At 46.7% G+C, this 15,696-nt stretch overlaps 1 protein-coding gene and 1 pseudogene across 1 annotated transcript; one reads left to right on the top strand and one right to left on the bottom strand.

The window, feature by feature from the left end:
• Window positions 1–5,372: 5,372 nt before the first annotated feature.
• LOC105813789 (60S ribosomal protein L36a-like) lies at window positions 5,373–5,737 on the top strand. The gene has a single exon (XM_012648583.1). It carries the CDS (start codon window positions 5,373–5,375, stop codon window positions 5,691–5,693), a length of 321 nt encoding a protein of 106 aa, XP_012504037.1. The 3' UTR covers window positions 5,694–5,737.
• A 6,419-nt stretch (window positions 5,738–12,156) lies between these two features.
• LOC105813767 lies at window positions 12,157–14,365 on the bottom strand (annotated as a pseudogene).
• Between the last annotated feature and the right edge of the window lie 1,331 nt (window positions 14,366–15,696).

Here is a 15,696-nt window from a genome sequence, read left to right on the forward strand (position 1 = left end):
TCAGGACTCTGAGGCAGGAGGATCATTTGAGCCCAGGAGTTGGAGGCTGCAGTGAGTTATGATGACTCCACTGCACTCTAGCCAGGGCAACAAAGCAAGTGAGACCTTATCTCAAGGAAACACAAAAAAAGAAGTCTTTGGGACATTAATCTGTCATCTCAGTTTGCTAGCTCGCTGGAAAAAAAAATGGTTCTCCTTGCCCCAGCACCCTCTTCTCAACTTATTGGCTGTCCTGTAGTGAGTGATATGAGCTTGAACTTGGTTACATATGTGGTGAGACCCAGCCAGGAGTGGCTCTTCATGGCCAGCCAGCCCCATTCCGGGGAATTCTTGGGCAAGTCCCTAGCAGCTCCTGGGATCATTTGCTCAGGGCCCCCCCTCCCTTGATTCCCCAGGAATGTGCCAACTGCCCTAGCAGATAGCCATGGAGCTGATAAACCTCTGTGAGGTGATGGGCTCAATTTAGAATTTGTAGGATAATTCACTCCGGTATGTACAACTGAAAACTCCCTCTCCATTTGGGCTTTTCCTCAGAATAAGCCACTCTGTCTTTGTTTTTGTTGGGGTACCCTGTTGGAGAGGAAAATGGTTGTTGGACTCTTTCCCAATTTGAGAACCAGCTCATTTGCATTTGTTTTATTTGGTGCTTCCCAGGCTTTGGTTTGAAACCTCTTGGATTTCTCTTTGAGTGTTATCTTATCTGTATTGGTGTGTGGCACGTAAATGTGCCGTCTGTGAGAAAGTTCAAAGGCATGCCAGGTTTTCTAGGACTCCAGCTGGCTATAGCCAATTCTTGAGCACACATTTAAACTGATGGGCAAATTATACCAAGGAAACTTCAGAGTCCAAGTGGTCAATCTGCCACTATAGAGTTAAAATGTCAAGTCCATTAAGCTATCTCTATCTCTCTATTTTCTTTTCTATTTACTCCGAATGAATCTGCAGTTGCTATGTTACCGGTGTTGACGGAATAAATTCTTTTGAGATATTTCAGGTATTTTCTGGAAACTCTCAAAGTTATTTTGAGGTCAAAAGGTTTAATTTAGAATTTCATTTAGGGAAGTCTGTCAAAAATATAAAAGTTTAAAACCCTTGATTAAAATAAGATGATAGGCTACTGTGAAACAGTATTTATCCACTTAACCAGGCTGATATTAAAAGATTTAAAATAAAAATACAAAAAGTTACATAGTTATAGAAAAATATTAACTCTTTTCATAGAGAGGACTTAGTTTTCTTAAGAAATCAAAGACCTAATAAAGACAACATGAAGCACAGGAAATTATATTGATTAAGATGAAATATCTTTGTTTTCTTGGGAGATCATGTTGCTCCATGAATTAATATTAAACGTGTTTGCAGACAGGATTTGTCTTAGTAGTTTTTCAGAGCTTTGTCCTGAAGGAATATGTGAACGTGTTGGTTTGCATTTCGAATGCTGTTACACTTGGAAGAGCGTCTCTGAAAGACAGTAGTGGCTGTATCCCACAAGGCATTGCGTTTCTCAGACCTAAAAGTTTGGATTTGCTTTGTAAAGCAGAGTGAATCTGTTAAAAACTATAGGCTGAGAGCTGACAATGGAGTGTCCCCCGGAACAGACAGCTTCCCGAATGGCTAAAAGCAAAGCTCTTGTTTAAACCACTCTAGACTACCTGTCTCCATTCACAATAACCTAATAAACATGGAGCCAACATATCTCTGTTTAACCCCTCTGTTAAATGATAAACTTACCTTAGAACTTAGAAGTTAACCTTTGAAAGATTTTGGAACCGTTTGCTCACGTAGATAGAATTAGTTAAAGAATCTGTAGAAGCCTTTTGAAAATCTGTTAACCTGAGAGGAACTACCTGCTGTTATGTAAATCTGTTACCCCTGGCAATTATTCACTATTGCCTATAAGTTACCATGTAAGACCTCATTCGGGTTTTTTTGAGACCCATGGAGAAGGTCTAGGCCCCCTGAGATCCTGCTTTGCCTATAATCTTTATAAACGTATAAAACTATATCTTTGTCTCTCTGTATTCTTTTATTTCTTCCATTTTCCATTTTTCTCTATTATTTTCTAATCCCTTGCAACTCTACCAAAGGGACCCAGTTTTTTGCTGGGAGCTTAGCTACCTCCCCGCAAGATCACTCAAAAGGTGAAGAAAAACCTAGCATGACCTCTTATCAAGAGCAGAACGATGCTCCATATTAAAGCTCTGTCCTGGCTGGGTGTGGTGTCTCACTCCTGTAATCCTAGCACTCTGGGAGGTGAGGCAGGAGGATCCCTTGAGGTCAGGAGTTCATGTTCAAGTTCTCTTCCTGTAGGGACCGTCCCTGGGCAAATTGGCTTAAGCTCAGAGTCAGCGAAACTGGGTGTGCTCTCCTTGGCGCCAGAGGTCAACAGGCCCGGGCACGGCCTCTTGACCAAACAGAACTATTCCTCATGACAGATAGCTTTATGATAGATAACCGAGCACCTGGGATCTTGCAAACAAGCCAAGGCGTCTCATTGTCCTGCATACGGTAATGAGATAAAGAAGTTAAGATGCAAGAAGTTAAGATGCAAACGTCTGCTTCCCTTAAGCAATCGTCTGGAAGGAATGAAAATGTCCTCAGGGCGCCCAAGGTAGTCACGTGCCAGGAAGTAGCTGCCGGACAGAGAAAAGTATAAGAATAAAACGACTGGTAGAATTGTCTACTGCAGTCTTGTACGTCTTGTGTGTGTCTGTGTGTTTCTTTCTGTGTCCATCCCCCATTCTGCAATCCGGGCCGCGACACTTCCATGTTGATTATTGTGCAGTTTAGAGGAAAGTACAGTGTGAGGAGTGTTTTCCCAAAGCAGAGACTGACACCTTTAAAGGTCTGAAAGAAATATTTGCCATCTATTCTCTCTGAGGGCTGCTACCTATGAGGTTTTTTGTTTTGTTTTGTTTTGTTTTTTTGAGACAGAGTCTCACTCTACTGCCCTGAGTAGAGTGCCATGGCGTCAGCCTAGCTCACAGCAACCTCCAACTCCTGGGCTCAAGCGATCCTCCTGCCTCAGCCTCCCGAGTAGCTGGGACTACAGGCATGCGCCACGATGCCCGGCTAATTTTTTCTATATATTTTTAGTTGTCCAGCTAATTTCTTTCTATTTAGTAGAGACGGCGTCTTGCTCTTGCTCAGGCTGGTCTCGAACTCCTGACCTTGAGCAATCCACCTGCCTCAGTCTCCCAGAGTGCTAGGATTACAGGCATGAGCCACCGTGCCCGGCCTATGAGGTTTTATCTACATAACAAGACCACATTGTTAGCCAAGCCTCCTCCTCTCCCTCACATAACCTGTCTTGCCACTAGAACCTGATTTACCACCATAACCTGTTTTGGGCTATGCTCTAAGTCTGCTTTCTTTCCCTAACTGAAACATGGTACATAAGCTTCTATGCCCCATGGGTGGTTGGGCTAATCACCATGTGGTTCTCTCCATTCTCCCTAATGAATTTGTATATCTTTGCCCCTATTAATTTGTCTCCCATCAACTGATTTTTCAGCAAAACTTCAGAAGGTGAAGGGGAAGTTTACCCCTGGCCCCTACCATGTCAAGGATCATCATTTAAAAAAATAACTTATAGATAAATCCATTCAAATCTCAGGCAGCTTGTCCATGCATAAAATTTCCATTTCCAAGATTTTTCTTACATGAACTTTCTATAACTTTAATAGAGTCATTCAATTTTTTCCTGTACTATTCGTCTTTCCTATTCTAGAAGAACTAGTCATTCTACTTTAATGATAAGGAAAACTCCCATCTGTTACTTGGCACATCAGCCACCTGAGACCCCCACCCCTCACGGAAGACCTGCATCAGCATAATACTAACCTATTACCTGGCCCATCAACTAATCTATTACCTGGCACATCAGCAACACTAAATCTACTACCTGGCGCCTCAGCATAACACTAAATCTATTATCTGACACATCAACTAACCTATTACCTGGTGGGCATTAATCACCTGACACCCTACCCCCCAGACCACCAGAATTTAATAAAAGTGGGAAAAATCAGGTAGACGGGGCTCAGAATTGGTGGCGAGGCCCCTCTGAGCCCGCCAGTGAATAAACTTTGATTCTTCGACTCTCTGTGTGCCGCTCAGTTTGTCCTCGGGACCACGTGCTGTAACATTAGGACAAAAATCACTCTATTTTTCCTTTAACAAAAACAAATCCTCTATACCTCATAGCTTTGCTTAACCAAAAACATGTCTTACCTTTCTTATTTATTGAGTTGTTTTCCTTATTATTTCTAGTGTTTATTACCATATATTAATTAGGATTGTTGGGGCTCAGAAACTGATACCCCAAAATATGGCACTTTGACCCACTAGACTGACGAAGAAGCCTCCAGGTCTCTTTGACCTCCGACCTATTGTGTCTCCCAAAACACAAAATGAAGTTCTCTGAATTTCCTGTATCTGCCTAACATCAGGACCTGCCAAGACCCCTTTCCCTCCTTCTAAGACCAAGATTATAACCACACCTGAATCGACCCTTTCACAAGATAATATCCGTCTCTCACCCTCCAAAAAGAACTATTTACAAGCTAGTCTCTGTTCCCAGATCCATGCATTCTCCCTAGTAATCATTTATTGCCTCTGAAGAGAAGTTTTCTTCTCCCCCGTCCCATAACCTGTTTTGACAGGATTCACGCCCCCATTCTTTCGATAAACTGAAGATGGTATATAAACTTCTGCACCCCATCAGTGGGTTGGGTCTTCAGTCTGAAGGCTCCCATGTATAGGTTAATAAAATCTGTATGCCTTTTCTCCAAATAATCTGCCTTTTGTGAGTTGATTTTTCAATGAGACCTCAGAGGGTGAAGAGGAAGTTTCCCTTGGCCCCTACAGGATTCTTAACTCCTTGTATCTTTAATTTCTAGTGAAAACCAGAAAGTAAGCAATTGTGAACTATCACACCAGTATTCTATAGTTTGGCAAATCTATGAATCATGAGTTCTAGGAACACATGCTTCCTCATAGTGAGACCAAGCAGGGACCCCTCTTAGGGGCCTTCCTGGTCCCTGCGATCATGGAAATAAAGAAAAATGTTGAGTCCCTTTCAAGGCAAGCCTTAAAAAATGAATGGGTGATCTGATGAGAACAGTGGCCCTCCAAGTGAGCTAGGGTCATGAGGTGTTTTACTTCCCTATGAAAACGAAAAGAACGCATTTGTCACTTGCCAGAAAAATGGATCCTTTAGGCTCCTAAATTTAAAAATGTATATAGAGATAAATTTTACAGATCTCTTATTCTGAACAACTGATGGAAAGGTTTTTAAAAAATTTTAAAAAGAGATACTTCGGTTTCCGGCCTGACCTCTTTCTTTCGTTGCCGATAGCACGCGCGCAAACATGGTGAACATTCCTAAAACCCGCTGGACTTTCTGTAAGAAATGTGGCAAGCACCAACCCCACAAAGCGACACAATACAAGAAGGGCAAGGATTCTCTGTATGCCCAGGGAAAGTGGCGTTATGATAGGAAGCAGAGTGGTTATGGTGGGCAGGCTAAGCCGATTTTCCAGAAAAAGGCTAAGACTACAAAGAAGATTGTGCTGAGGCTTGAGTGTGTTGAGCCCAACTGCAGATCTAAGAGAATGCTGGCTATTAAGAGATGCAAGCATTTTGAACTGGGAGGAGATAAGAAGAGAAAGGGCCAAGTGATCCAGTTCTAAGCGTCTTTTATTATGAAGACAATAAAATCTTGAGGTTATGTTAATTACTTAAAAAAAATTATTAAAAAGACACATAATAGTGTCATGGCTAGCCTTAAAAATCCTCTTGACAAAATTAAAGAGCAACAATCCGACCTAAAACGGAAGTTAAAATCCTTTGTACATGCAAAGTGCCTGCTTCTGATTCTGTATAGGATTCACCATGAAGCCTGCTTAAAGTTTTGCAATTTCACTGCCACAACCTGGGTTTGATTTCAGATCAGGCCTTTTGGCTTGATATTTGTATGATTTTTCCTTCGTGAACTAAAAATAAAATCCTAAGCCCTCTGCTAACTGAATGGACCCTCCTTGGCCAGTGGGACCCAGAAACACTTTACAACTGAATTCCCAGCCATGAGGCAGGGGGAGAGATAGAGCACAATTATAGGCATATAATTTCACTCTATAAATATTTGTGACTCCTCCTATAGCTTGTTAAATATGTATATGTGAGGACCTTGCTCAGTATGAAATCTTGTTTGCTTTTGTCTCTTCTTTGAAGCACGTGTGCCTGGCCTCTGCTTCCCAACCTGCTGGAGAGGCCGCCCAGAAGGTCATTAGCCTGTATGAGAAATAAAGTCCTCCTTTTTCCAAAGTATAAACCTTGTTAAATGATTACATTTTTTAGTTAACACTCTTTTCTCCTCTATAAACGGCTTTTGATTTCCTGTATTCTTCCATCTGTGGGTGTAGAAGATGAGCTGAGACCCTAGAGAGTGAGGCTGGACAGAAATGTGAGCTGTACTCCATTTGTGGCTAGCAAAACTTTCATTTCTTTGAGCTGTCTCTGGGGAGCTTATAAAAACTGCTTCCCAACTCTTTGGAGATACCTTGTGTCCTTGGTTAAGTCATAAATTTGGTTACGCTTAACTTAAAAAGTACCTTTGGGGCCAGGCGCGGTGGCTCACGCCTGTAATCCTAGCTCTCTGAGAGGCTGAGGCGGGCGGATTGTTTGAGCTCAGGAGTTCGAGACCAGCCTGAGCAAGAGCGAGACCCCATTTCTACTAAAAATTAGAAAGAAATTAATTGGACAACTAAAAATATATACAAAAAATTAGCCGGGCATGGTGGCGCATGCCTGTAGTCGCAGCTACTCGGGAGGCTGAGGCAGGAGGATCTCTTAAGCCCAGGAGTTTGAGGTTGCTGTGAGCTAGGATGACGCCATGGCACTCACTCTAGCCCGGGCAAAAGAGTGAGACTCTGTCTCAAAAAAAAAAAAAAAAAAAAAGTACCTTTGGTTTAAGAAAGAAAAAGAAAAGAAAAATTCAAAAGCCAGAAATATCAGCTGTTTGTCCCAGCTAAAATCTGATAATAAGGGAATTAAAAGGATTTTTTAAAGCGCTCTGTAGTCAAAAGTTGACTTAATTAAAACTGGTTTAGGCTATATACATGTGACAAGGGGAATGGCCTAAAAAAGGGTAAAAATGTTTTCCGTTTCTTTAAAACCTCCCCCACTCTTTTTGGGAATTAAAAACTGCATCCCTGCCCTAGGCCATTGGTAGGGAGGAGCAGGGGCGTGTCCTCTGTTCTTTGTACCATAGGAGATGGCTCAAGGGAATTGAAAGGCGTGGCCTTGCTGAACTAATATGAAAATATCTAATCCTACCTAGTGAGCACCTAGTGAGCTTTCCACCCTAACATTTGGCAGTCCGTATCGGGATTAAAACTGAATCACTTCTCTGCCTCCGCGTGGGGAGAAGTCACTTTACTCCTCTATGAGGGGACAGTCTCATCTCTAGGACATCCCTCTTGGTGCGTTCAATCTCATTTCGTATTCAGTGACTCTCTTGGTCTCTGGAAACTTTGGGCATGGTCATATGCACAAGGTGGAGAGTGGTAACTTCCTGGTTTGGTCAAGGGAAACCCAGCGCTGGGTCTACCATTTGGAAGGGTGGCATGGAGAGACGCTTCCTAATCACTCTTTCCTTGGGGGGAACTGCCCCCATCAGTCTTCACCCAGACCTAGGGACTCCTGGCTAGGGGGAAGATCTCAAGGTCACAGTCTGAGTCAGAACTCAGGGATGCCCATTTTCTGGCCAGATCACTCTGTTTTGGTCTGACTCAGATTTAGGGGATGCCTTATATCTGATCAGACCTCCAACACTTATCTGAGTCAGGGACGCCCTCCCAAACTTCTTCTATTTCCACATATCATCATTCCTGAAACATCTTTTTCTTTTTCCTAGCTGCCATCCTGGGCAACATTGCATTAAATAAAATTAGACCTCAGAATGGATCTCTTAGATATTGCTCTACTACTTGAACTTCTATCAACCCCTGGCCAGTGAAGTTCTCTACTTTCAAACTTTCTTTAAACTTGCTAGACTTTCTGGTCTTCACTTTGCCTGCCTCATGTTACTTCTTACCTCTGCATTTCTCTCACTGCCTTCACTTTCCAGGAGCATCTCAGGAACTTACGGCTCTTTTCAGATGTTTCTGAAAACAGAGTCCCTGAAGGGTGCCTGCCAGCTAGGGAGAGAAAGAGCAGAGAGCAGGGAGAGAGCTCATGATTGATCTTTAGATGTTATTAGGAAACTGAGGGATTAGATATTTTCCTGTTATTTCAGCAAGACCACCCCGTTCAGGATTGTCTGGGTGGAGGTCACGAGATTGTCTTAGCTGAAGATGGGATAAATCAGAACCATCAACTGTGGATGAACAGCAATAGCCTGAAGCTGAAAACCTGCCCTTTAAAAGCTCTGTATTCCCGCTCAGAGGCAGGACGTTAGTACTTTAAGACAGGAGTCTGCCACTCTCCTCATTTGCCAGCAAATTAATAAATTTCTCTTTCCTTCTCCTCAAACCACTTGTTCTCGTTCTTCTGATGTGGCCTTGGGGACAACTGCCAATTTTTGGTAACATTCATATACAGATATATAGTGTTCTAAGGCCTCTGTCATCTCTTTGTAAAAATTTCTCAGTCAACTGAACTCTGTCTTTTTCTCTATTTTCTTCTATAGGTCCCTCCTTCCTCTTGCCACCCTCAATGCCACATGAAGGGACCTAAAAATATTTTTCTAACAGCCTAGGATTCCTTAAGGGAAACAGAAAAGGCATCACAGACTCATTTTTAGGAGAAGCTTCTGTTTTTTCTCATGGAACCCCAAGGGTAATAAGCAGATAGATTGTCTCAGATTGGCTTTTGGGGCTCTCTCTTTTGTGTTGTGTTACCTGATGTCTTTGGCTTTGGGGGGGTACCAGAAATTTGCATTATGAGAGAATTTGACCTTGGTGCATATAATGCCTATACATGAATGACAATGTTAGAGGCAGCTGACTATCTACAGGAGGCTACTCATTTCTTTGTGCATTAGACAGGAAAGGGTATGGTTTAAACACTTAGAGAAATGTCTTTGTAACAAAGTGCACCATGAAAGCATTGTGTGACTCAGCCCCCTGGCATCTCTCTCTTTTGGGGACAGGAGATTCAACGTGAGCTCTGCCCTGAGTTTGGTGGTCCTGTTGAAAAACAGACTAAATTAAAAAGCCAACAGCCTAGCTAGATTGGCCTCTAAGGTGTGACATTTTGACATTTAGCTGGTTATTTTAGAGAGATTTCTGTGTCTTCTAGTTAACAAACCAATGGAGTTGCTCACTGCACAGAAAGCCAATTACTGAGACAACAAGATTGTCACGGAGGAAAAGATTTACTTCAGTGGACGCATCAACTGGGAGAATGAAGTATTGTTATGACAGGGCTGACCGAGAATAGACCGAGAGGCACATTCAGAGATTTTGGCCAAACAGGTTTTATATTTTATGCCGGCCGGCAATCGGCCCAGAGGGGAATTTGGTCTCCCCAAATTCTGAGCACCAGACGAAGAGCATTGCAGTCTTTCATACACTCTGCTTAAGGGGGAGGGGCATGGCTACAACAGGGTTAACTTTAGTGAGGCAGAGCCCTGAGCTACTTTGCAGCCTGGTGCACTAATTGCTACAGGTGATTTATGAGGGTGGCAGCTGCAGGGGGAAAGTCGCAGGGGAGGAGGAGGAGGCCCAGAGAAGGATTGCAAGGGCGACAAACCCAGTAGTGGAATTTCCTAAGAATTCCACGGTAGTGGAATTTTCCAGTTTTCCACTTCATTCCCCCCCATATGTATATCATGAGGCATTTGTCCTCATGTGTCTATTATAGGGCATCATCCTTTGACGGGGGATAGCCTCGTAAGGCCATTATGTAGGCTGTTGCCTTTTGAGTTACAGTTGTTTTTATAAATTTTATAATTGTGCTTAGTAGGCATGAGCCTATAGTGACAAGGAGAAAAATAGCTATTAAAGGTCCTGCCAGGGGCAATAGCCATGAGGTCCATTGGCCCAGATTGAGTCCCCAAGTTTGTTTTAGTTCCCTATTTTTTCTCTGAACTCTTTTTTTTAAATTCTTTTACCTTAGCTGTCACTATTCCGGACTGGTTTACATAGTAGCAACGTTTTTCTCCTAGGAATATACAGGTTCCTCCCTTTTCTGCAGTGAGGAGGTCTAGGGCTTGCCTGTTCTGCAGGGTAACTGCTGCCAAAGAGTCTAGTCGGTTTTGGAGGGTTATTAGGGACTCTGCTACCTGTCCAATATCTTCTCCCCCACACACCCCCCACCCCCCAAGTGCAGATCTGAGGGTCTGTGTAACAATTTCCCTTAAGACTGGTATAAGTCCGAAACTCTTTGGCTCTGTAACAAGGGTAAAAGTCATTTACATCATCACATTCTCAGACGTCCTGGATACGTTTTGGAGGGCAAGGGAGAGGGCTATTGATGACTGTAAGTGGGAAACAGACAAGGATTAGAATGGGGAACAACATTGTAACCAGAAAAGGAATCCCACCACAGCCCAATATAAAGTGACTAATAACAGTTTTTTTCCATGGCTCCCAGTCCTCTGGGGCCACTGAGTAAAGTCCAGTGCCCAGTAGTAAGGTCAATAGTCTAAATAGGCCAATGGCGATGTAATGGGCTGGCTCGGTCATTCGGCTTGGGTGTCCTCTGGCGTGGTGGCTGGGCCACTGCTACACTGGAGGTGGATTCTCAGTGGGTCCTCTGGTCGTGTTGCACTGTCCAGGTGTCCCGGTTCCCCTCAGGTGTGGCCTTTTTATTCTCGTGTGGTGAATCCAGGGTGCTATTCCTGCAACTTTAACAGCTGTGGGTGTGATTAAGACTACAGTGTGGGGGCCTGTCCAGGTGGCCTCTAGTGGTGTTTTTTCCAGTCTTTAGTCCAGACCGAGTCTCCAGGCTGGTGTGAGTGGACTGGGTGTCCCATTGCTATAGGGATCTTTTTTTAGAACATTGTGATGAATCTGACTCAGGGTTTTGGATAGGGAAATAAGCTGAGTGTGTAGGGTCTTTCCCCCATCTGGCTGATGTCTCCCTTAAGCTGCTTGATTATGGGAGGGGGCCTTCCGTATAAGGTTTCAAAGGGTGAATATCCTGTCGGCCCTGGAGTGCACTTTAAGCAATGCTAGACTAAGTAAGTCTACCCAAGGTAACCCTGTCTCTTGGCGTAACTTTGCAAGGGTGTTTTAAGGGTCTGGTTCATGTGCTTTACTTTCCCTGAACTTTGGGGTCTGTATGCGGTGTGGAGTTTTCACTTGACCCCTAATATCTCAGTTAAAGTCTGCGTGATCTCTGCCGTGAAGCTTGGCCCAGGGGCCAGAATAAATTTGCCTTTTCATTTTTCTGGGAACTGTGACTGCCCTTATCAGGGGCTTCAGGGCTGACAATGAGGGGTCAGCCGTACCTTTGGGGCGGAAAGTGATTTGGGCTCCCAACTTGTGCAGGAGGTCCCATCCTAACAAGGGAACTGGACAGTCCGGGAGGTAGAGAAACTCGTGTGTTACCTGATGTCCCCCAAGCTGACAGCAGCAGGGCTGGCAGAAAGGCCTGGCTACCTGGTCTCCAATGGATCCAACTATGGTTGTCTCTCGCCCTGTGAGAGGGGCGATCTGGATATTCAGCGCTGAGTGCTCAGCCCCGGTGTCCACCATGAAGGTTACGGGTTGGCCCCCCACGTCCACAGTGACCATGGGCTCCCGGGGTTGAGGGAGCACGGTCGGTCTTATTTGGAGTTCACGCCTGTGAGGCCAATTAGGTCCTGGGTCTCTGGTTTCATCTGGAATCCCCAGGAGGGCCTCGTCTTGAGGGGGGGCCAGTCTTTTGGTGTGGGCACTCGCTTTTTCAATGCCCTATCTCTTTGCAGTATGCGCACTGGTCCGGTTTTAGTGTCCCCTTCCTGCGGGGCCCCCTCTCAGGTTTTGTACCGAGCCCTGGGGTAGACACAGAAGCTCGGAGTGCCGCTGCCAGGAGGGTGGCCTTATGCTTTACCTTTTTTTTTTTTTTTTATTTTCCCTCTAGGCCACATGATCTTGGTTCCGGTACACCTTTTGGGCCACCTCTAACAGTTGAGTGTTGTTCATTCCTGCAAAATCTTCCAGCTTTTTAGGCTTTGGTGGTATTGAGAGGGGTCATGGCGATGCAGACGTCCGCCTCGGGGAACTAGTCGCACTTGAGCATCTCGGGCCAGTTGAAGTTGAAGAAACTGCATGGCGGGCCTGCAAGAGTTGCGCACAGCCTTGCAGAGCCAGCGGCACCGATAGATGGGCAGGTTGAGGCAGACGGGCGCGAAGAGCGAGCAGAGAGAGAGACGCGGGAGGAGCCCGATCTACCCTGAAGCAACGCAATATGTCCCGCTCTGCGCAGCTGCCGCTTATGGGGTTGCTCGTCTTTCAAGTGTTTGCAGACGCTTGTTGCTTTGGGCCCTGCCAACTGCAGGATGCCGTGTCTGGCCACATCGTAGAATGGGTGACTCATGCTCAGCGTGGGGTCCTGGCCAGCCATGGGCACCACCGAGGCCTCACCGCACCCAGCTCAGCTGCCGCCTCCTCACTCCCCACAGCGCTCAAGGACAGGACTCCAGCAGTCACCAGCTCAGCCAAGGAGCAAGCCTAGAGCAACACAGCAGTGGCACAACCTGCAGTCACTTGCGCCTGATGTACCATTTATCAGAGAACAAAACCGAGGCCAGTGGGGGGCAGACACTTGCACCTGCGGGCCCATGTGGCAGTTTTTGTTAGGCAGGGGCACCCAGCTGCTGGTCTGCTGCTTCACCTCGGCCAAGGTCTCGTGCTCCAGCAGGTTGGGCGGCACCATCCTCTTGTAGCCCACGTGTGGCACAGCCCCAGGTCTGCTGGGATGTCCACGCACTGCGGCGGCTTGGCGTAGAAGCCGCCGCTGGGGAGCGAGCCCACTGGAAGCTCACGTAGTCCTACTCGCTGGCTGGCAGCGTGACCGGGCCGGCCCAGAGGCGGCCCCCGCCCGGGCTGCGCCCCGGCCCATGCGGGCTCTGTGCCTTGGCTCTTCCATGTCGGGGCTGCCCGCCGCCTCCGTGCGCCCGCCAGCACGTTTCCAGGGGTCTCCGGGGATAAAAGGCGCCGTCCCCAGCCCTGCCAGGCTCTGCAGCTGCGCGCTCCTGCCGTCCTGGCCGGTGGGAGCCCTCAGCCTGTCGCAGGCGCTGGGGCGTGAGCTCGAGGGGCAGGGCACGGGCAGCGGCCAGGGACCAGGAATTGGAGGGATGGAGTCAGGTTTCAGGCAGAACAGAGACAGTGAGGGGGGGGGAGTTCATCTTCTGGCGGCTGTCGGTGAACGGGCTTGGGGCTGGGATCAAAGGGGCCTTGGCCGCTGGGTGGAGAGTACCCTGCTCTGTCCCTTCTCTTCACAGAACCGGACCGAAGGGGGCAGATTTTGGGCAATTCCTCGCCAGGAATTGATATAGGGGAACTGATCTGGGTGTCCTGGTGTGCCTGTAACTTGTCTTCAGACTGCCTGGGTAATAGAAGTGTCCGGGGTGCCCAAATCGGGCCACCTAACTTCAAAAGGATGGCCGCTCTAGTTCGCAGAGTGTCTGGAGACGATTTGGAGTCATTGTAACTCCGCAGTCGCTGGAAAATTCCTTCTTAAAATTTTTGGTCATGTACCTGAGTGCGGCTGGTTTGGGACTCGGTCCCCCCATAGTGTTCCTATTGGTCGGAGTCGCACAAAAGCGGGGAGGGGTTACTTTCAGTTGTCCGCGTGGCTGCTCCCCTCGCGGGGATTTTAGGCAGGTCTTGGCTAAAGGTGCTCCCATATAATTCCCAGGCCAGGTGACTCCCTTTTCGGGGAGAGTGAGTCACTGTTATGCCTTGGGACATTGCCACAGAAACGCAGGTACAGACCCAATTATGCTCCGCTCCGTAGCTTTTGGCCCTGGAGCCGCAGCACTCACACTCATACACACACAGAGGCTATTACATTCCACCCCCTCTGGGAATTTCTAGCCTTCCTGGGACACACAGAGGTTTTACATTCCCCCTCTGGGAATTTCAATCTTCCTGGGACACACAGAGTTTTACATACCCCCTCTGGGAATTTCAACCTTTCTTTTAGGAGGTGATCAGTCTCCTCCTCCGTCCTTAGACAGGCCTGGCTTCCTTTGGACAGGGTCCCGGGACCTTACCGCGGTTCAGATGGGTCAGACGGCCATTCCTGGTTGCCTACACCTCACCGGTGTCCGGGCGGTCCGGAGAGCGTCAGCCAGCGGAGCCCCGCCGAACGGAGAAGAAATTGTCCCCAACCGTGGTCTAGGCACCTGGATTCCCCGCCCGGTCGTCATGGTCGGTCGGCGGACGTCCGTCCCGAGTCGGTGGCCCCAATAGCGAGCGCAATCGGATTTCCCAGTCAGGGAACCAAAATGTTATGGCAGAGCTGACCGAGAGAGACCAAGAGACACACTCAGAGATTTTGGCAAAAGAGGTTTTATATTTTATGCTGGCCGGCAATGGGCCCAGAGGGGAATTTGGTCTCCCCAAATTCTGAGCACCAGACAAAGAGCACTGTAGTCTTTTATATACTCTGTTTAAGGAGGGGCACGGTTACAACAGGGTTAACTTTAGTGAGGCAGAGTCCTGAGCTACTTTGCAGCCTGGTACACTAATTGCTACAGGTGATTTATGAGGGCGGCAGCTGCCGGGAGAAAGGTCGCAGGGGAAGAGGAGGAGGCCCAGGGAAGGATCGCAAGGGAGAAAAACCCGGTAGTGGAATTTCCTAAGAATTCCACTTTTCCACTTCAGTATGAACTGCCTCGAATCTGCTTCCCCCACCAACATGGTTTTTTTTTCTGGAGGCAAAATGGATAATTCATGAGGGGAGTGAGCATCATTACATGTTTGGGGTGGAGTGCAGGACACACATGTGCAGTGAGGAATCATGCTAGTACATATGTCCCATGATCAAAAAAAGGCCTAGTAAGTCCTTCCCAGGGCAGAGATTTTAGTATTATAATGAGCTAAGGGTTAATATCGGTCATTCTTTCAGCCTTGTGTGCAGGCTCAGTGGGTCTTTGGGCATGATCTGTGGTGGAGTGTCGCTTATCTGGTAGTCTCTGGACAAACAGGTGGTGTGAGGCTTTGTAGTTATCTCGTGGCTGCAAGGAGGTTCTGCTGTTTCTGGGAAAAAACTCAAAAGAGAATGCATCAGTGCACAGAAAGTTACAAAGTTCTGGTCAGCAAATCTCACTGAGAACTCTATTTTCTACTTATTTTGAGACTGCAGCTGCTAAGCTACCAGGGCTGAGATAAAACTCACTATCAGGGCAGCCTTGAATCTCCCAATTTCCTAATAGCAGCTAATGATCAATCTTGAGCTCTCCCTACTGTCTTTGCTGTTTCTCTTCCAAACTACGGGCACCCTACAGGGACTCTGTTTTCACAAACATCCAAAAAGAGCCAAAAGAAAGGAAATGTAAATCTTTCTCTTTACATTTCCCCAGCTCACAGCTGTTAGAATTTGTTTCTATAGCCTAAAGGTGTTCCTGAGAAGCTCCCAGACCAGACAGGCCTTCATTTCCTGCCCATAACTGTATCTCAGGAGCAAAAATCACATCCCCTGTGATAGGCCTGACTGCATCTCAGAGATAACCAAGTCTTCAGGAACAGAAGAAACAAG

This window comes from Propithecus coquereli, unplaced genomic scaffold (assembly GCF_000956105.1).
Source record: "Propithecus coquereli isolate 6110/MARCELLA unplaced genomic scaffold, Pcoq_1.0 Scaffold29, whole genome shotgun sequence".
NCBI classification, from domain to species: domain Eukaryota; kingdom Metazoa; phylum Chordata; class Mammalia; order Primates; family Indriidae; genus Propithecus; species Propithecus coquereli.